This window comes from Athene noctua, chromosome 17 (assembly GCF_965140245.1).
Source record: "Athene noctua chromosome 17, bAthNoc1.hap1.1, whole genome shotgun sequence".
Lineage (NCBI taxonomy): Eukaryota > Metazoa > Chordata > Aves > Strigiformes > Strigidae > Athene > Athene noctua.
The window spans coordinates 110,219-132,725 of NC_134053.1; the positions used below are offsets into that span (position 1 = coordinate 110,219).

Consider the following 22,507-nt stretch of genomic DNA (forward strand, 5'->3'; position numbering starts at 1 on the left):
ATGTGTTTTTTAATTGTCCTGCGAGATTTTCTGCTGTTGAGTATCTCATTAACCCCTGGAACCTAAATAGATGAAGTTTAGTAGTCAATGTTCACGACTTCCTATCATCAGTGGGCACTTTCTCAGAAAGAAAATGGTTAGGGATGGTTAATGACAGCTTGGCAGTAGCTAGAAAAGCTGTTGTGCTGAAAAATGCTACTCATATCAAATATGGAAGTTTTACCATTTACAAATATGTCTGTTGTTCCTGCCCCTTGCTTTTACTTAGTCTTCAAGTCTTGCCATATTTCTATTGCTGCCACATGTCTTGCCTCCTTCTATGCTGCTGAGGTGTCTGGCCAGATTGTGGCCTCCTATAAAGAAGGAAAGTGCAAAGAGGCAGCACTTGTCTTCAGGAAAAAAGGAGAAAACTGCAAAGGACACTGAAAGAGGTAGCTAGGATATGATGTAACACAACACAAGACTCTCCCAGGACTAGCAACAGCCGATAGTGAAAGTCTTTCCTGATTTTCCCATCAAATGTTCCTGTCTGAAAGCAACAAAGGAGTAGGGAGCTAGGAGCCAAGTGTGACAATGAGGTTGAAAGGGCAAGGTCCTTGCCAGCACATAGCCCAGTCCCGAGCGATGCGAGCAGGGTGGACACGGTGATGGCAGCAGCCATCAGCCAAGAGTCCAGATCTCCAGATGAGTTTGTAGTGACAAGGTAAGTCTGAAGGAAAGCTGAGAAGTCACTCTGACAGACAGGGTCAAAGATCTGGTCCAGTAATGGTAACCAGGGTGGGGCACAGTCCAGCCACTGTTCAGCAAGTACACAGGGACAAGGCATGTCCAAGGGGACAAGCCAGAAAGTCAGACGCAGGTCTGTGTGAAGATCAGTGGGGTTTATGGCATGGCTGTGTTGGAGATGGAGACAAGAACACCCACGACACAGCTCAGGCCTGGGCCTAAGCTTAGATGCAACCCCATGGACACAGGATATAGATTAGAGGAGCCCAGTGAGACTCGTCAGTGCAATTAAGGCCTATGAGTGTGCTCAGGGCCCTGACAGTTCCATTATGACAGAGGAAGGCTACAACATGCCTCTCTTCAGCAAAGACATGTTGATGAGGGATGTGAAGCACATGGTCTTGCAAAAAGATTCCTAAATGTACTTATGCCATTACATCCATCTCAAACGTGACAAAAATCCATCATGCAGCTCTCACTAAGCACTGTAGATGCTTATCTTTCTCCTAGAAAGTATATGACAATCACACAGTCAGGAGTGTTCATTAACCTTGTACAAGCCTAAGCACCTGAGAAAACTAACCCTCACACACCACAGAACCCTCTGCAAAGAACTTAATGCTAAAAGCTTCTCCGAGCATACCAAAGATGGATGTGGTACAAAATCAGCTCAAACAAAAAAAGTTAGCTACCTTGGTATTTACAGAACTCTCCTGGAACATGAGATATTGGTGTTAAATGTCTCATCTGCCAGATGTGTAGAAATTACTTGAACACACCTCTCAGGGGCAGGCCTTTTTACCGTGATTTTCTCTTGTGTTTGTTTGCTATGTGCACTTTGATCTGAAAATCCCAAGTGAATGCACTAACTGCTGAGGAGAAAACCACAATGGCCTTCTCTGCCTTCATCTAACGAACCTGATTTATGGAGGGGACGCTTTCTCTAGGGAAAGACTGAGAGAGGCAATGATCCCAAAATACTTAATCAAACAGTTAAGGGACCTACATGTCACGTGGATGTCCTTAGTCATCGAGAGTCATACCTCAGATAAGATGAAACAACTTCAAACATTATTTTTTTGCCGTGGAGGGGAGAGGGACCTTCTGACCTCTTACTGATCTAAAAGGCAAAACCAAGGATATCTGCTAAACTCCAGAGAGGCTTTGGGGCTGGGGATCACTGCCATCTCTCTCTTCAGGCCAGATGAGACTTCAAAGCCCCATTCCATGTCACTGACTGTCACTTCCAACCACATTGGGAAGCACCCTGGTGAGCTGCTGCAGGAATAGTCCTGTGTTTATGTCCAATTCTCCTCATACACTGCATACAAATCAGGCTTCTAGCCTGACCGACAGAGGATTCTGGTAGGGGGTCTACCAGGTAAGCATTGCTGCCCTCAACAGCCTGTTAAGATGCAGCCCTAAATGTTGGCTGATGAAGATGAGAGGGAGTAACTGGAATGACATTTCTCACTGTTAACCACAGTGCTGTTCCAGGTTGTCATAGCTGTTGCTTATGACCCATTTACCATGGATCAGCCTTGCATTTTTTCCTGTGTTTAAATGCCATTCTTTGGATCACCACAATGAGATTATTTTCTCTTTCTCGTGAATTTAAGAGGATTAATGGGTTGTGGTTTTTGCTTGTTCTGATTTCTCTTTTTGCTTTTAAAAACAGCATCTGCTTTTGGGGATCCTCACTTCTTTACATTTGATGGTCTGAACTTCACCTTCAAAGGCCAGGGAGAATACACGCTGCTAGAGTCTGATCTCACATCCCTAAGAGTGCAAGGGAGGACACAGAAGGCACACTTTCCCAATGGTAAGCTGGTAAGAGAGTAAGCAGTGATGACAAATAATAACTTCCAACATTGCTTGATTTGCACTTTACAGCATTCCTCATATCTTCTCTAGTCTTCTCCTTTTTTGGCCATTTATGAAAGGTCAACATTTTGAAGCTAACCAGAAGACAGCCAAAATGTTCAGGAAAAAAATAACTTCCTAATCAAAGATTATTTACTAGTTTTATTGCATGGAAGTGTAGTTTTTCTGTTGTGTTTAAGAGCTCAGGAAAACAATCCTCATTTCTTTCTATGCATGCCATTCCCCTCTGTAAGGAAACATAAGGTCCGTTCTAAGAATCAGTCAACAGGCATAGCTCCAAGCTGATGCATTTTGATAGTACTGTAGCTGAGAAATAACAGAAAACAGGTAAGCTTATGTCCTGCTTTATTTTCTTTCTGTGTTAGGTGTATATATGCATGCATATGTTAACAGAGAAGTAATGTCCCCAAAGGAGCTGAGAAAACATACTCTGGATGGGAAAAAAAAAAAAAAAAAAATCTTTCTGAGCACCTCAGTCTAGCAGAAAAGTACAGAATGTCTGATGAGAAGTTGATTAAGGGGGTCATTTTTTTTATTCAAAGGGTTTAATTGCCCTTGTCTTTTGGCTTGTTTGTAAAACGAAACCCAGGGTAGAAGCAGCTTTTGCAGGTACCTGTGGCCTTCATCATCTGAATGGGCAGATTGCAAGCCAGTCTGTAAGAACGAGATTGCCATATACCTGCATTTTAAAATGAGGGAAAAATAAGAGTATGAAGCAGCGGAATGGGATCATGTCATGAGAGACAACCTGAACAGCCTTATGTCAGATCCTTTTGTTTATGCTTTTCCTGTATCTAGTGCTATTTTACAGTTTATAAAATAGCAGGCTTGCCTCAGGAAAGAGTATCCCAGCTGGCCTCAGGGATGCACTTCAAGGATTTGGTACTTCTGGTAGAATTATAAGGATGGACTAAAAATTGTAGACATGTAGACATGAATGCTTATACTCAATATCACATTGGATAGGATGGAGATTATCGAGGATATATTTTGCCCTTGATAGATTTTACTGTGTTTGTGGTAGAAGTGGCATGAGTCAGTCACTGAGCAGTTCATCCTGAAGGTCACTTTCTTAAATTTTTGTTCACTCTATTTCCTTTTCTTGTCATGCCCTCCATGAAATTATCTTCGATTTTCCCAAGGCTTACTCACAGGACTAAATGTGCAAGAAAGAGATCAACTGGTTTTCTTACATAGCTCAGCCACTGCCATTGGGATGAAGAATTTAGAATTTCCAGGCTTTTCTTAGCATTAAACATTCTGCTTTCAACATAATATACTGGAGGGAAACTTATACTGTGGGTTTATGTGACTTATATGCTTAGCAATTCCCTCAAGTATAAATAATCATATTTAATTATATTTAGAAAATATATTTTTTGTATTTAATTTGTATTTAGGAAAAAATTTTTGCCTTTATAATTACACCCTTCCATATTTACTTTATATCACGTTGGGTATTTTGGGGGGTTGTTTTTTTATTTGGAAGGAACTGAGGCTCAGGTGACAGGCTTGTCTGCAGTGGCCATGCAGGAGAACAACTCGGATGTGATCGAAATCCGTTACTCAGAGAATCTGAATCTGGAGGTCCTGTTGAACCAGAAAGTCATCAGCTTCTCTGAGCAAAGCTGGATGGACCTGAAAGGTTAGTAGCCTTGTAAGCTATTGTATTCTGACGAAGCCCATGTACAGTTAAAAACTTCTCTAAATGCATGTGTTTTGACTCTCTTGAGTGTCCTTTTGCAAAACAGGCTGCAGGTCACTCGAAAAATTGTATCAAGAGTGAAACAAAGGACAGGCAGTGTCCCTGCTCATTAGCATTTTTTTTATTATCACATGACTTTTTGCAGTTCAGTTGCTGCCAGACTGAGGCAGAATCAGTGGTAGTGCACAGTTGGCATGAGCCTTGGTGAAAAAAACGAAATTGAGAGCACATGGGGGAATGCCCTTTCCATCCAGTTTGCCTACCCAGCCCTGTGTTTATACTAGCCCAGTGCATGGATTCCTCTGGCCTTTGAGGCTGCTGGCAGCTACAATATGGACAGGAATATAGCCACCAGAATGATGGGCTATACATCTCCTTCCAAACAGCCATGGATCAAGGGTGCTACAGAGCTGTACACCGTGGCTGTGTTCCCATGGAGAGGAGTCATGGTTCAGGTAAGCATATCAGAACCTGCAGCCTTCTGGTTCTTGTCAGCATTACTGGCAGTTAGCCCAGCTGTAACTGGAAGCACCTATGCTGTGTTCAGGAAGAGGCAGTCATGTGATTTGCCAGTAGGCTGGACTGTGGCACATTCTCCTCTCCCAGAATGTTCAAATAACATAAATGACAACCTTTACCAACACCTGGTGCTTGCCTGAACTTTCTAGGATATGAGAGGATTACGAAGGGATGGCATGCAATCCTGGAAATGGCAGGGAAGTGTTTTAACAGGTGGCTTCAATGTCCACATCTTCTACGTCCTCTTTCAGTGGCTTGTAGAGCAATAGTTTTCCTTCTCATCCCGTGGAGGGTGAATGGAATTAAAAATGTCTCACTCCACACTCTGTTTTGAGCTTACTGCATCTAATGCAATGAAATCTACCAACCAAAATGGAATATAGTGAAATATAACCAAAATATATACTAATATGTAACTGAAATTCACATTCACCTATCAGGAGCAATCTTGATCGGTCGGATGTTATTCCTCTATTCTTCTGCTGGAGAGACTATGAAAAGTTGACTTTTTTTCCTCCAGAGGTGTGATTATTTCATTAGTCTCTATAATAATTTGACAAATACTCTAAACATTACTAGAATTTTATCAGTAAGCCTCCTATTCATTGGAGGAAGTTTTCTGTGGCTAGCAATTATTATTCCTCAAATGGCTGGGGAATATAATGAAAAGCAGAGGGAAGACTACATCAACAAGGGGCTGCGGAATCGGAGAGATGCAGGAAGGAAAAAAAAAAAAAAAAGGAAGGGACAGTGATGGGGCTTGAAGAAAAAAACACGTTAGGCAGCTCTTGACAAGAAGCAGAAGAAACTGGTGACCACCGAGAGCAGTGGTTCCAGCTCACAGCCACTCTCTGATGTAATCATCTCTCATCTTAAGGCTTCTGCTCTGGGACGCTGCCAGAAGGCAGGGCAGCCTGTATCAACCGTGGCCTTTTTTATGACTTCTCTGTAGCAGCCATCTTACGTATGTAAGAATGAAGCCTGGAATCCCTTTAAATGCTTCTCAAAATGTAATGCAGAGTAGAAGGAATTAAAAGTTTTATGAAAAATGGTTAAAACTGATGACACAACAATCTGTTCACTATGGATGATTTGCTGTTTTGCCCTCTTCCTCTCATTGTTATAGGTCTCTTTCTCCATTCTACAGCTGATCAAAACATCACAGTTATGTTCTCTTCTGGGTCTGGAGTAGAAATAAGGGGAAGTGAAGGATTGCTGACCCTTACAGTTCTGCTCCCAGATAAGTTTATGAATCACACACAGGGTCTCTTTGGGGTAATGAATGGCAACACAGAGGATGAGTATACCTTCAAGAATAAAACCTCCATGTCAATTCATGCAAGTCCCCAGCAACTGTTTGAGTTTGGAGCTAACTGTAAGTCATTTCTCTGGTCTATTATTACATTTTCTTTCCAAATTCAAAACCGCTTGTGATTTACAAATTAGCAGATGAAGTCTGCACTAAGCAACCTATGCTGGGGGAAGAGAAAGGAGTAAGAGAAGTATGTCTTCCTCTACCCAAGTGGGTAATGTACCTAGCTGAATGACTGAAGACAGAATCATGATGGCATGTCCTGCACTTTGTTCCATCAAGAATCAGAGTGCGTATTTCTACATTCTACTATGGCCAGCTGAACACAGCATCACCAGACTAAAGCATTACAGAAGTTTAGCAATAGCCAGGGTCAGCTATCTTCCGGAATATTAGCAATGTTCCCATCAAATACCATGCTGACAATTTTTTAAAAAAATTATCAAATCTCAATATAATAATTATCCCTGTCGTGGTTTGAACTCAGCCGGCAGCAAATCACCACATGGTCAGTCGTTTACTCCTGCCCTCCCCCGCCTTTCCCTGTGAAATAGGGGAGGCACAAAAAAACCCGAATTCGTAGCTTGAATGAAAACCAATTAGTAACAAACCCACAGTAACAACAGTAAGTCCAAACGGGTAATGCACAACGCAGTTACTCACCAACCAGCAGGCAGGCAGCCCGCCGCGCAGCATTCCCGACCGAACCGAAACCCCCGTGGCGCCGACCCGGAAACGGAAACGAGCGAGCACGTGTCTCTTGTGTGCCGCGAGCGTGACCCCGGAGCGTGTCCCGTGGCCGGAACCAGGACGGTGCCTCTAAAAAAGCGGGTGTGGGAGGGGTGTGTGTAAAAGAATGACTGCTTTTATTTAATGGAAGTGATTACGCTGCTCTATCTAGCTTGCATCATTAGCCTGGTCAGCACTCCTAGCAGCAGGTTACCAGATGGGCCAGAAACATGATGCAAAATAACCTCTGGCTAACGTCTCATCCCTGCATTAAGCACAGCATAGCCATACTCAAGGATTCAGATCGTACTGAAAAGTCTCACCGCTCCTACTTCAGGAAGTCTCTGATTTATTGGCGTGAAAACAAAAAGCAGGGCCACGGCAGAAACGATAAATTTAGAGAAGCACAGGATCAGGATTTATGTTGCTTGTGATGTTTGGTTTAGCGAGCTCTGTCTGAGGTACTTTATCACCATTTTGCCAGCAGGCATCTAGAACCATCTTTATGTAAAATCATGGCTACACAATTATTTGGATCTAATTTTAAGGAACTGATCAAACATCAGGTTAACTGAACACTAACTTCAGTGCTAAGTTAAGATGCTGGAAATGAAAAGAAAAATAGTCTTGAACTGAAAAGAAGCTGTAGGGCTTTGTAGATCTCCTCCAGCTCTAGCTACATTTATGTAAACAAGCACATGGATTAGTAGCAGAAGGTGGTATAGGTCTGTAGGCAATGTTACATATGAATCTCTCTCTCTTTCTCCACCTCTCAAGGGGCTGTTGAAAATGGAACTTCTCTCTTTACTTATGACACAGAGTTCTTACTGAACAGTTTCTTTTACGGGGAAAAGCACAATGCTTCCTTTCTGCCTGTGTTCATTCCTAACGAAGACCCTGCTGATCCCCTGCTGAAAGTGATGGTCTTGCTCTGTGACTCTGACCCATTCTGCAGATTCGATGTTCTGACAACAAGAAGCCTTCAAGTGGGAATTTCCACAAGACTATCTCATCAGAATCACAAGCTGCTGGTAGAAGATCTAGAGCCAGGTGATAAAACATTCCACAAAGCATTAATCACTAGAAAAAGTTCTTTTTCTACACGGCATCTAAATAGTTCACACTGTTCAAGGAGGCTTTGCTCAACTGTAGGTTCATGCACCTGTAAACATGCTTACCAGGAGGAATTGTCCTTGTATCAGGAAAACTCTGCACTGGTTGGACAGACAAACACAAAATAAATTTCTTTCCATTTCTTCCACTACTACACCACTGTGTGGAACCTTTATCTTCATTTTCTGTGCCTTCACCTGTCTTCCTCAGACTTTTTTTTTTTTTTTTTTTTTAATCAGAAAGTATTGTCTTTCAGTTAGTCTAAAAATCTTTGTCTTTCCATGAATTGCTACTAAAATGCCATCTGATTCATTGTGTTGGATCCAAAATACTTTAACCAGATATGTGTCTTTAACTAGTGATCTCTTGTGGCTGGCTGGATCATCCAACCAATGGAAGAAAGAATGGAACTACCTACCTGCTGGGCTCAACCATCAGTTTCATCTGCAATCAGGGCTATGAACTCATTGGGTCAAAGGAAAGAATTTGCCAAGTGACAGGGGCCTGGTCTGGAGACACACCCAGCTGCATCCCAAGAACAGGTCTGTTTCCTTTTAAATGTTACAAATTGACATTAAAAAAATCATTATCACAAACAAGGGAATCTCAGTAAATGATGATGGCCCTTGACAAAAGCAACTTCTCTTACTTGGGAAGACATTGGACATGAAATCCCTGGGTTTCCAGAAAGACTAATATTCAGATCTAAATAACAGGTAGTTTATGGTGGGTTTTAAAAATTTTATTTCATGTATCTACTCATTCTAAGGGTTTAGGACTACATGCTTCCCTTTCTCTGGGTTTGGCTGAAAGGATCTCGTAAGCATGCTTCTTGAGTGGACAACCTAAAATCCATTTCAAACTCAAGTCTTAAAAAAACAGGAAAGCATAGTACTTAGCTAAAAATGATTCTGTAGCACAAAAATACGAAGGCTGCAAAACCAATTCTTATTTACAGCATTATTTTAATGTAATTTTCTTATGCAAATGTAATGTTCTTTTAGCAGCTTTAGAAATATATACTCGATGCATACACATATAGAACTAGCGATTACTGAAATCCTGTAGCTATATTTCAAGTATAAATGATGGCACAACCCCCAGCCATTTATTGTCACTTGTTCTGTCATCACTATTACAGTTTTAACTTTCTTTGCAACTAACTGGGGCAAATGTATAACAGTCCAAGCCATCTGAGGAGTGGTTATAAAGTGACACATTATGAGTGTGTGAGGAGAAACTTTGCAGAAAAGGACCTGGGGGCCCTGTGGACACCTAGCTGAACGTGAGCAAGCAGCGCACCCTTGTGTTCCCAGGCTGCATTAGGCAAAGTATCACCAGCAGGACGAGGGAGGGGATCCTTCCCCTCTGCTCAGCACTGGTGAGGCCACACCTGCAGTACTTTGTCCAGTGCTGCCTTTCTCTGCACAAGAGACACGTGGACATGCTGAAGAGAGTCCAACGAAGGGCCACAAAGAAAGAGGATTAGGGGACTGGTGCATCTCTCCCATGAGAAAAGGCTGAGAGCTGGGAGCTGTTCAACCTGGAGAAAGAAGGCTTGGAAGGGAATGGTATCGATGTGTACAAATACCTTAAGGGAGGGTGCAAAGAGGATAGAGCCAGGCTCTTTTCAGTAGTGCCCAGAGGTAATGGGCACACACTAAAACACAGGAGGTTCTGTCTGAACATCAGGAAACACTTTTGTACTGTGAAGCACTGGCACAGGTTGTCCAGAAAGGTTGCAGATTCCCTCCCTGGAGAGAGTGGAGGGAGTGGCCTTACCTGAACAGTTGGAGTTGGACAAGACGACCTCCAGAGGTCCCTTCCCACCGCAACCATTCTGCAATTCTGTGAGTTGAGAGAAGACAAGGCCCATGCTTGTTGAAGGCTTCCACTCTTTTGTTCTAAAGAATTGTTATCTTAAAACATAATGTATTATTCTATAGCAGTAAAATTATTGTGAATGATGTAATAGTATTTAGTATAAATAACAAATTAATTACCCATTTTGTGTCACGACTATTAGATTATCAATTAACCTGGGACTGTTGGATTTAGTAGCAGTTAGGCTGTCTCTACAATTTACAGGAAACTGTCCAACATTTTCTAAGTTTAGACTTTGTTTTATTCATACACCACATACACCCCAAATGTCCTCAAGATGGCAATGTTTCAAAGCACCAGGGTGATGCAAGGCCACAGAGCATGTTGAAGCACTTTTAATGCAGTTAATCATCAAATAACTCATATCAACAGATTCTCCATTCTTGAGCACCTTCCAAAGAAACATGGAAACTGCACAACACATCAGCAATGAATTCTTGGCCAGCTGACACATTTCATCAACCTCTGCAGACCTGCACCAGTTGCTTGTTCATCTCCAACACAGTTCTGCAAGTTCAGTGATATTTGTGAGATGAACCACAGTGAGTTTGGGCAGCAGACTGTGGACTTTAACCTAAAAAATAATTATTGAACATATGCATATATAAAACAGCGAATGTTGCTTAGTTTTAAATAGATGAATGGACGTTTATGGAATGTTTTCTTGAACCAGCCATTGTTAGTAATTGATACGAAACTGATTGTGTTCACAGGGGCCAATCTCAGTAGTGATGCTATTTTGGAAAGACGGAAACTAGAGGTATTTCAAAACATTTCTGTTTATTATGATAGGCCAGAGCATATGGAGTACTTTAGTTAACAGTTGAAAATATGAGAGATTCAGGAATTTTGCAGATAATTTCGCATGCTTCATGGTTCACTGTAATAACAGTCTGAGAAGAATGAAATCTCTACAAAGTAAGGCCAGATCTTAAAAAGTCAGCGGCAAAACATTTTGCTAAGCTGAAAGCTAAGAACATTTTTCCACTGCTGCCATCAACCACATACATACTGGACAGAAGCCAGTCAGTCTCAATAAGCAAACCGGATGCTGACATTTACACTAGAGAAAGCGGGGCAAAAAGCCAGCCCTGAGGGATCGGAGGGAAGGAGTTGGAAGATACGCAGAGATTCACTTCATTCAGAACGATGGAGATGTGCTGCAGCTTTACGGATAAGCAAACAAAAACCGCAATGTTTTCCAGCACATGTTTTCCTAAAAGATGACAAAGGACAATAAGGTGTGAATTTTATTGATCTGACTGTAACAAAGACCTTCCTTACTTTTTGATATTTGGGGATGTACTTCATTTGCAATGTGAGTCAAAAATGATGAGTTTTATCAGCCTCAGGAAGATGGGAGTATGGCAATGCGGCCCATAGCAGCAGGATACTGACAGTACTGACAACTGATTCAGACAATCTAAAATACAAATTGCATACACTGTTCTTAATTTTTTTTTACTGCCGTGCCCTAATAATGGCATTCACATCTGGCCTTCTTCCTCCTTTTGCATCATAAAATATGCTGCTGGGTATCAGTCTCTGCCTGAGAAGGTTATTTTATTGACAGGTCCAAGTCTCTCCCAAGATAGGCAGAACAGTCCAAAGTTCCTCTCACTTACGTCTAAACCTCTAGTATTTTTATAGCATGGACAGCTAGTACTTGCTTTCCACATTTCTGCCTTCAGTTTAAGACACAGCTGAAATCCAATGCCAGTTTTCCTTGTGTTGACTTGGAATTCAGCACAAGTACAGAAAAGATCCTCACGTTGTCAAAATCTGCTGTTACCGAGGTCAGTTTTCTTCACCATTTTCCTCTTTACCACAGCATCATGCTGCTGTGTCACCAACATCAATTTTATCAAGCCCCGTGACAGAAGGTCTTCTCGATGCCAGGAATATGCTGACAAAATCAGTGGACAGTACTTCCACTGACCTAGCCACTGTGATTAGTGGTCACATTTTTACTGCCTGCATGAACTATTAAAACACACATTTTTGAATTATTTCTTTCTTGCTGGTCAAGAACACAGGGTCCAGCCCTCTATTATTCTCAGCTTCCAGGGGTACTTCTTTACAGCGCTGTGCCCATTACACTTGCTGCATTTTTGTGGCACATCAAATTCAAGCTCTGTTATTGCAAATCAACAACAATTTTTAGTTGCTATGTGCTTCTGTTTTTCAAAACAGCTAGAACAGTTAAAATAAAAGCATGAGGACTATGAAAACTGGATAGAAAGAGAGATGGAAACAAGAAAACTGAACGCGTTATTTTGCAAAATCCATTTCTGTATTTGAAATTTCAGATACAAATAATGCTGTTGGGCCTGCATATTGTTGCTTTTGAGTTTTTCTTCCTTGAGTTTAAGTTTCCATGGAAATCCTCTGCTAATAATTATTTTGCTATGCTTCTAATTACAATCCCACTGCACGTCTTGCCAGTACCACAGCAACCTCCCTTCACAGAGTATCACATAGAGGAAGAAAAAGAAACTATCCAGCAAAAGCAAAAAGGAGACTCTAGTAAGATAAGAAGTAAAATGCAGCTAAAAATTGTAATTCTTAGCAAAATATATACATATATATATACACACAGATGGTCTGTTTGTGACAGACAATCATTTGGTGGTGTTAACTGCAATCTGGTTTTGGCTGTCTATTGGTTTTTTCCTTTTTTTTTCCCTCCCCTTCTCACGTTTAGGTTTCATTTTCCATGCTCAGGCTCTGTGCAAATACAGTTCTTTTTGGAAAGTTGTCAGAAATCCCATTAGACTTCTGCATTTATTTTTTTTTTCAAATGAGGATGCCAAAAAAACCTTAGTTCTTCTTATTACAGAATTTTTGTCTGTCTATCATTTCCAGGAGACTGGGTGCAAAACATACTAAAATCAAGAAATGTAACTTGAGATTATAAATTAAATACAAAGATTTCACAAGAGACAAACCACCACTGGACCCAACTACCGAGGCCAGCAGTGGGTTCTCATCACTTGGCAGAGACAAGATACCTGCCTGTAAAATGTGTGTAAGCCAAACACAAGTTTTTGAGCCTTGCACAGAAGTTACTGGATGAAGGACCAATGCCTGTGAAACAGTTTACGTATCCCATTTCTTTCCTTAAACTTCAGTAAAAACCAAATTAGAAGACAAATTATCTATTCTAGGATCACAGAAGTATCTCTTATATCACTCTGCCATCACTGTATGCTAGGCCATAGTCTGGGCAGTTCTTCCCACAGGCAGGACAAAGCGATGGAAGGACTGGCTGGCAAAAATGCAGCCCAGATACATTAAAGCTCAGATGCACCACTGCTCACCTATCTCTAAATAGGCTATGTGCTCCCCAATACATGCATACAGTGCTATCACTACATGAAGAAAAAGGGTGGAGCTTCAATCTGCTTTGACCTTAGGACACCATAGAGCCAAGGAACCACACTTCTGTTTGACTCACTGACACTGAGCCTGCGACAAAGGCTGCTCACACTGGGACTTGCAGTTTTTCAGCAGTGGTACTCCAACAAGTATTTTCCTTAAAGGACACAAAACTCAGGAAGCATTGTTTCTCCCAGACAGTTCACTCCAGATGCTGCATCTCCTAAACTTTTACCAATCATCTTATGTGTCATGAATGTCATGAAAATTTACCTGCATGGTATCTTTAGCTTCTGTTGCTCACCACCGCCATACAGCATCCTGCTAGTGCTGTCCTACATCAGCAGTAAGGTGACAGAACTTGTAACCTGCAACTCTTTAGTGGAATAAGAAACAAGAGGAGATTTATTATTCAAAATTTGTTTCATATCTGGTTCCTTATTATGTGTCTTCATTGTGCAAAATTAAATTGACACTTTTTAGCATCATACTGTCTGACGCAGTTCACCATATCCACATCAGAAAAGTTAATTTTGCTCTCTTTTACATAGAGCATTAAGCAGCAGACGCAGCTTCAAAGTTTTAATGCCAAAATAGGGGCAATTTTTAAAGCAATGAAACCAAATAGAAAAAGGATTGAAAAATGCCGGGTTGTTGGGATTGACAGTGCTACATAAATACCGCACATTCATGATGTTAATGGACTGACCACTAGCCATCCTTTCTTTGTGTTAGAACAGCTTTTGCAGCCACCTGCCCTAACTGTCAAACGTAGGAGCTACGTGAGTTCCACGAATACAAAGAACAACATGTGCCTACTTTCAAACAGATATGAAGAAATGTATCAATGTCCTCCTGTTTCTTGTGGTTGGTGTCTGTTTTTCAGATATCAAACAAGTAATTCTTCTTGGCTGTGTGTTTGGAATAGCTGGTCTTGCAGTCCTGACACGTCTGACTTTCTTATGTAGAAAGGAGAGGTAAGACTTGATTGAACCGAAAACACAAATGAACCTGCTAAAGAAATAGCAAGTGTTGTGACCTTTTTAATCATTTTTCTCAATAACAAAGAAATCAAACATGCTACTATTTTTCATGAAAAACATCAAGTCTGCATAGTCCTTGTGGCCTGCTGGAAGACTATGAAGCAAAGTTGCAACTGTGTGATCAAGACACACAGACGTGATTGATTGATTGACTGACTGATTGATTGATTGATTGACTGATTGATTGATTGATTGACTGGAAGGAACAGGACTTTCTGGTCACAATAGCTTATCTGTTGAGTGACAAGGCTACCTGATTACAAGTGGTTTTTTTTCAGAACAGGTGTGCTCATGATACCAATAGGTAAATTTGATGTATCATCTAAGGAACGCATTGCATGATACTGTCACTTTCCACATATCTTTGAATATATTCCCACTTCTAGGCATGCATGAATTTGCCTAGAGAATGCTTATATGTTTCTTGTGCCAAAGAGGTGAACAGAATTTTAAAGATGTATCTGTTTGCTGCCCATTCTTGGAACCCTTCTACCACATAAACTCACTATCAAAGCTATTACATTTTTAAAAGAAATCTCTACAAAATGTTATGTGGCTAGTAAATTACTAAAAATGATGTTTTCATCTTTTGTTTTAAAAAGGTTGTTGTGACTTCACATATTCTGTATATAATTAATTTTGTTAGCCAGTACTAAAGACCCTTAAAAAAATATTTCTGGCTCTGTGCCTTTCTAACAGGTTCATCATTGCAGATAGTCTTGAACCAGAAACCAGTATGATAGCCATGTCCACTGCTTCTGAGCTAGTTCATCAATTAACTGTGTACATCAAAGGGCCAGAGGCACTGCTAAATTTTGCCCCTTCCCTTTAAATCACAAAAGCATTGGTTTTCTACACTTCACAGAGAACGCTCATACCTAAAACACTTTTTCTTCCTCCCCTGTACAAAAAAAAAAAAAAAAAAAAAGAAAAAAAAAAGAAGATACTCAACACAGGGTAGATAACTGCAGCGATTAATGTTTTCTGCATACATAAAAAAGCATAGACAAAAGACAACTCCTGTATTTGCCAAATTTTACACACACCACATTTCCGCATATAGAACCAAGTGGTTTAAAACACAACTATTACAGCTGCATAGACTTCTCACGTTTGGGAGCAGCTTACAGAACTGCTACTCTAAATTCATAACTGAACATAAAAAACTAATTTAAAAAATCAAATGAACCCCTTGTCAACCCTTCTAAATGCTTGTATATTTTGCAAGTCTGTAGGTAATTTTCATTTCATGCTACCAAAAGCTTATGATTTATGAAAAAATTCTAAGAGAGTTTAATAAAGTCCATAGCACTCAGGAGGGCTGTATATTTGGAGAGCAATAGAGGATGCAGTCCTTTATATAGCAGTAACAAATTTTGAACAGATAAAATTTTAACTAGGGAAGGCTTATTAGACAATTATTGAGTTGTGAAAATCTGTCATCTACTGTATACTCTCTTGGATCTCAGGGTAAATATAACCCTGTGACATGTCATATGTTTTATATAAGAAGGGAAAGAAGTAGTCCTACATACTGTGGGTCTTTGAAAACATTCTGGCTCTGCACCCACTCTGACAATCATCCAGAAAAGGAGCTGCTCTCGGTGTTCACAGCTAAGACCATACTTATACAGTAAGATAGCGTCAAGCATCTTAAAAAGCAGAATAGAAATATACAAAAATCCTAATCATTAAATGCTATATGCTTTTAGATTTCTTTTTCCTTTAAAAACAGAAAAACAAGCAGGGTCTACATTTTCAAGCTTTCTCCAGCCTCCTTTCTAGCCTAAAAGTGAATGGTAAATTTTCTCAGACAATCACATGATTCTGTGAGCTGAGACTGGGGTGGGAGGCAATCACAGTACTTAGAATAAAAATTGCAGGAAATCAAAACACCAAGGTGCTCAGTAAATTGGTTTATGCTTTTCCCTCCCAGTTATTGTGCTGATAGGTAGTCGCAAATGTATCTATTAATATTTTGGTGATAAGTTCCTCTTAGCCAAAAAAAAAAAAAACAAAAAAACAACCAATGTAAGGTCCAGAACTTAACCACTGAATCACGAGTTCCCTGCTCACTCAGACTTTTTTTCCTTTTTGTACTCAAAAAACAACCTTCTTTCCAGACCCTTCATTATCAGTGTTTTCAAACCAGTAATATTTGCCCAGTTTCTCCTTTTGCTCATATAATTCAGACCACCATACCAGAAAACAGAAATTTACTGTTGCACAGTGATAACAGCAAACCATCAGTATTCTCTAATTTCATCACATGCTGCTCAAATAGGAGCAGTGCTACATATCCTTCAGTCACTATTTCTGGTAATTTAAATATTTTGACCCTTCAGCAGCGTATGACAGGAGGGATGTTGTTCTGCGGGGAAGGTATGCACTGGAATTACACAGAACAGGTAGTTTAAAAACTGGTGTGACATTACTATGCCACTTAACCCAGTATTCTTCTCATCCTGATCAATGACATTATGGTAACTACTTTAACAGCCCTCTCTGGCTTTTGAGGAGTTTTTAATGTTTTTTCTTTGTCTCTTCTTCCAAAGACAAAAAGGCAACCAGAAACTTGTTTCAGAGGTTCCAGCTGTATCTGACTGAACAAGAAACAATGAAATTCCAGAGGAGTTTTTAATGAAATACAGAAAAAGCATAGCAGAGGATTAAATCGTCCACAGCAACAAAGATAGACTTTCCAAACACAATGGTTTTATATAGTATGCTATCATTTGATTTCTGCTTTCACAATAGTGAGTGTTGAATTGTATGGGAAATGCTAACCAACTTCCTGGGATTATACCATGGCAGGCTCAGCCTATTGTCTGTCATGAGCAAAGGATCATGCTTCTAAATGTATCAGTCTCAAAATTACAGGCCTTAGTTTCCTCTAACAGTCACATCTCTGCCATCAGAATCAGCATTCTGAGAAAATCAGGAGAAAATGAAGTGCAGATTTCTCCACACATTTCTTCTTTTACTTGAAAGCTGGTAAAATGAAAAGAATTCTAGCCTACTATGCTAGCCATTATCAGAGAAACATTTGCCTTCCCTGGGGCCATGTAAGGCTGAATTAGATAGATGTAAAAGTGGTTGCACAGTCAGATGGACCACTGGCAAGTCGGGTTGAATTTGCAGATTGCTGGGTTAGGGAGAGCTATTGAAGATATTTAAACCTTGCATTCTTATATTTTGGCAGGTCTCTGAATACAGACCAAAAGTGGCATTTCTGTTTCAGTTCTGACCTAATTTTAGAAGGATACAATTGGGCGAGAGGGAGGGGAAGTACTCAGAAAATGAAACCTTTCCTTCCAGGTTAACTATAATGATTTTCTTAAAAATCCATCTTTAGTCAACTGTCCAATTAGAGTCAACCTTCAAAACAAAAAATCTGTTACCTGAACTGGAAGTATTCTGCAAAACTTGCAATGTTTCCTTTGAATAACTGCAACATGAATTTCTTTTTTAATATCTAGCTGTATTACGGTGTGTTTCATTATCTTCATTAAAAAGTGATTTCTGACCTACTACCTTGTACAGAATTCTTTCATCATAATAAAATCACTATTTGTTTTTGCTTACGTTCCAAAGGGTTTGTGAAGAAGTTCTGTATTGTCCATCTCTACGATAGTGAAAGAATTCCTTTTGCAGGTCGCTTGGGATGATTTTCTAAGATCTTTAATTCATAAATTACCAGAAAATCATGGTGGTTTCAAAAAGCAAGGACAAACTATGTGCCAAATGCACAGAAAAACTAAATGAGTGACACAGTCCAGATTTTACATTATAATGGGGACAAGATAAATTGAAAGAAATGCCTCAGACCATGTATTACGAAGCATAAAATTATTCATTACTTATTAGATGCCTTTGCTCTTTTCATTGTTGTTTGTAAACAGAGACCACAAACCGCAAGGAGAAGATTACAAAATGAGAAAGAGTGATCTTGCATATGGTAAGCTGAAATACAAACAATTCTGCACAACAGACAGAAGAAAAACTTGTAAAAAACTAACTTTGAAGGAAGAATGGGAAATTATCATTAGCAACAAACTGGCTGCCCATGGCCAGTGTGCGATAGGTTAAAAAAATAAAAGTGCAATTCATGTATACACACATATCAACTGTGTGTGCAACTGATTAGTGAGCAGCAGAATGAACAAAGGTGATTTTGCCTAAAAGTGCCGGAAGACTGAAGGCCTTTTGGAGATACATAAGGTTGGTTTTGTGAACTTTGTTACCAATATAGTGTTAAAAATTTGTAAGCCTTCTCTGTTCTGGTATCCTTAAGGAACAGAATGTTAGATAAAATGGAATCAAAACTGGATGAATGGGTAACACAGTGGGGTCCCAGTCCTTGGATAGGATTTTGTGGGTCATTAATCACAACATAGTAATGTCTCATATGCTGCTAGACACCATGTACCACAAGGAAGTGCTGCATGCACGCACAATGACTTGTAAAGGAATGCTAGCAGCACTTGTCAGTAGCTCAGACTGGGAAGGGAATATATGGAATGAATTAGAACTCCAGTCCTCCTGAAAAATGTGTATGTTAATGTGAAAACACAGTGCATTTCTACGAATCAGAATTATTCGGCTTAGCCCCATCATAACAAAGCAGTGGTGAAAACAAACACCCACGACCTCCACGAGCTGTTCCTTCTTGGTAACTCCCATCACAACGATCTCCAATTCCCTATCTTGTACACACACATACACATATTCAGTGGCAACAAAATCACGTCTGCTCGCAGCGCTCTTGCGCAACCAAAGTCCGGAATTTAGCAGAATTTGTGAACCAAATGACTAGACAAACTTAGATACTGTACGTGCGACAAGGAACTAAATATTTCCTCATTTACCATTTTAAAAAACCAAAGCGTAACACCAAGCTGACAAACACCGCTATTGTTTTTCAATATCTCATCGGCTTAAAAATTCTACATTTGCTAGGAATTCAGCTCAAACTAATAATGTGGCGCATTATTGTGCTGTGCTAGTAAAATGTACGCGTAAAGTCATGCTAGTATGTAAGGTAACCCTTTTTCGGCTTTCTATATACATTGCAAAGGCTAAAAGAGATTTCAACACGTAAATTCTCTTAAAAAAATTTTTACACAACGGGAGGTTTCTGCATGGTAAAAGAGAGAGGTACCATGGCGTCTGTGAGCGCAGCAGCTGAAGCCCGCAAGCTGTACCCCGCCGCTTCCGTCAGTGGCAACGGTGCCGCCTCCCCCTCGGGTGTCTGCAGGTGCCCCGCGCCGGCGCTCCCCGCCTCCCTGACACCGCGGGTCGCCTGCCGCCCGCGGGTCTCGCTGGCGGTGGAGGGTGCTGTTCTGCGGGCGGTTTCCAGCAGACCGCTGCCCCCGCCGAATCGCCGCTCACGAGCCCCGCGGGGTCCGGCCGGCGGTTTATAACGCACCGGCCTGGCGGCGCCGCCCCTCGCCCTCCGCTCCCCGCGCTCCTGCCCCCGGCCCCGCCAGCGCGCGCGCCCGCGCCTCCGCCCGCCAACGCCTCGTGCCCCCGCGCGCGCCCCTCCGCCGGTCTCTGCCCCGCGGGCGCGCGAGCCGCGCCCGCCGGCCCCGCCCCGCGCGTGCCCCAGGTGCCGCCGCCCGGCGCGCGGGGCCGCTCCCGCCCAGCCGCCGCGGCCGGGCCGAGGGCGCTTTCGCGCGGGTGCGGAGCGACGCCCCGGGCCGCGGCGAGCGGCATCGCCACCGCGTCCCGCGGAGGGGCCGCTCGGGCCGGACTAGCACGAAGTTTGTACTGTTCCCCGCCCGCCCCCGGCCCCCCACGGGGAGGAGGGTCGCGCCGCACCTGCGCGCGCCCACCTGCCACCCCGCACCCCTGCGGGACCCCCGCTGGGCGAGGGCGCGCGCGGGGCCGCAGGCCGAGCCCGCGGGTAGGCCGCGGGGCTGAGAGGCCGCTGCTCGGCCTCTTCCGCGGCCACGGCGGGGTCCTGGGTGCGAGAGGGCAGCGGGGGGTGACGAGACGAGACACGGGTCGCTCCAGGGACGGGGCGGGGGGGGGGGGGTATGGCGCTGCGGCGCTGACGGCGGGGCGGCCTCGCCGGGGCGGAGGGCTCCGCCGAGCGCCTGTGCTGGCCCCGGAGCCGGCACCGGCAGCCCAAACCTGTCGGTGTCAGACGTAGAAGCGGCAGCTCTGCGGTCCCGCGCGGCAGCAGGTTGGGATGTCGGTCTCTATCCTTTCCTGTCACATGGCTGGTAATAGGATCCCTCATCTGCCACTCGGCACCTCGCCGGGGCGCAGTTACAGGACACATGCTGTAGGGCCTCCGCTTCCCGCACTTCGCGCTCCTCCCGGCCGGCCGCGACCACCCCGGTCCCCGGAGCGCCGGAGCTGCCGCCTGCGAGCGCGGTGCGGCCCGGCGGCCGCTGCCATGGACCCCCCCGCCTTCGCCGCCGTCGTGGCCTTCTCAGGGCTGGCGCTGAGCTGCTGCCGCGAGCCCGCGCTCTCCGGTGAGTGAAGCGTCGCGGGGAGCCGGGAGGGGGGCGCGTCCGAGGCTGCTCCGCGATCTCCTCGCAGGGCTGAGCGGCGAGGAGCTGGGCTGCCTCTCCCCGAGCTCCGCGGAATCGCAGCTGGCGCGCAGCCGCCCGCGGGAGGGCTCTGCTGCCCGGCAGCACCTCTTCGAGGTCGCGACGACGTCCCTTCCTGCTCGCCAGGTCGGTGCGCGGCTCGAAGCTGCTCGTGCGAACGGGCACGGGGTATTTTCGTGCGCACTTTGCAGCGTGTGGGTATTTGAGAATCTCCTAGTGCTCGCCGAGCTGGGAGCTCGGAAAACAGTGTGAAAGCATGAGGTAAGAGGAAGAAGAACAGCACATTTCGCTAGAGAAGTGGCTTGGTAGCATAACAGAGGCATCTGTAGGGAGAGGGGCTTGTGGGGCGTGGGTACACTTACTCACTGGGAAATGAAATAATCAGTGGCAGCAGGGCTGAATTGGGGCTGCAGAGCCGGAGCTTGAAGAGTGGCGGTCTCGCCTGTCCGCAGCATGCTGCCCCAGTTCCCTGTCAAGCACGGACTCCTCTGACCATTCAGGTTCTTGTTCGGCCATGGGATCTGGGAAGCCTGAAGCTTCACTACCTGTTAGTGTCTTTTTTCACTTAAAAAACACTTTCTCTGCACCCTTTTGTCCTCGTCTCCGTTGTTACTGATGATTGCAAGTACCACTGTTCTCCTTTCATAAACGCTGGTCCTGCTTCACAAGATCTGGAGTGGCTGTTCCAGATGGTCGCAGTGTCACAGCCATCAGATGCATGGTCCTCTGGACACATTTTGCATATTCTAATCATTGTTGTTCTTTATAACATAAAATTTGCTCTACTTCATTTTGCCATAAACAGATACTTGCTCATCAAGTTTATGTAGATGCACTTAATTAGATTTGGAAAATACTTACGTAGACTTTATTGGGGGGAAAAAAAGAGCGCCTTTTACCAGAATGAGAACTCAGAAGGTAAAGTTTACAACTTCTCAGAAGTTACCTGAAGTGAGTAAAACGTGAGAATATTTTCAGATAAGTGTGTAGAGAGCTGCCTAGACAGGGACATATCTAGACCATGTCCAACAGTCTGTTCCCAGTACCATTAGGACATGTTTGGTGCACAGTAGGTAGTCCTTCCTTTGTTTAAGATTAATGTCTTGTAAGGTTTCTGAGCAGAACTGCAGACAGAACACTCCATATGTGACCGTGTCCCTCACAGCAGGTTACATGACAGCAGGTGGAGGATATATCCCAGTGTGAATAGTTGGTTCATAGGCTATGGAGAGGATTCTACCTGTTTATGCACCGGCGCTTCCATCCTCTAGCCAGCTTCTAATTGCATGCACTGGCAGCCAGTAAAGGGGACAGAAATGAGCGCAAGTTGCTGGGGCAGTGGGTGAGGGGGAGGATACATAATGTCTCTGAGTGAAGGGGTAGCAAAGGAGAATGGATCTAGAAAGCACTGCCACTCTGTGTCTTCTGCTAAAGATCCTGGAAACAGTGCAAATCTACACTTCAACAAGGACCTATAATTTGTATGGCATGTACAAAATCTGCAGAGTTGCTAATCTGCACAAACCATACATCAGAATCTTCTTGACCCTTAATCCCACAGGACTGAAATGGGGTCAGCTGAGTCAGGTTGCACTTGAAGCTAGCAGAATTCTGAAGCGACAAAGATATTTCTTCTGTAAGGCAGTTTGTCATA

The 22,507-nt window shown here is 43.1% G+C and overlaps 2 protein-coding genes across 2 annotated transcripts in view; both read left to right on the plus strand.

Moving 5' to 3' along the window:
* SUSD2 (sushi domain containing 2) overlaps positions 1–17,334 on the plus strand; it is a 28,168-nt gene extending 10,834 nt beyond the window's left edge. Inside the window, exons 9-15 of the mRNA XM_074921402.1 lie at positions 2,405–2,548; positions 4,100–4,255; positions 5,961–6,209; positions 7,653–7,925; positions 8,348–8,530; positions 14,137–14,227; positions 16,849–17,334. Of these exons, the coding sequence (XP_074777503.1) occupies positions 2,405–2,548; positions 4,100–4,255; positions 5,961–6,209; positions 7,653–7,925; positions 8,348–8,530; positions 14,137–14,227; positions 16,849–16,900 (1,148 nt within the window). The 3' untranslated portion in view covers positions 16,901–17,334. The remainder of the gene's footprint in view (positions 1–2,404; positions 2,549–4,099; positions 4,256–5,960; positions 6,210–7,652; positions 7,926–8,347; positions 8,531–14,136; positions 14,228–16,848) is intronic.
* A 2,998-nt stretch (positions 17,335–20,332) lies between these two features.
* KREMEN1 (kringle containing transmembrane protein 1) overlaps positions 20,333–22,507 on the plus strand; it is a 33,793-nt gene continuing 31,618 nt past the window's right edge. The window contains exon 1 of the mRNA XM_074920940.1: positions 20,333–20,775. Coding sequence (XP_074777041.1) covers positions 20,487–20,775 — 289 coding nt within the window. The 5' untranslated portion in view covers positions 20,333–20,486. The remainder of the gene's footprint in view (positions 20,776–22,507) is intronic.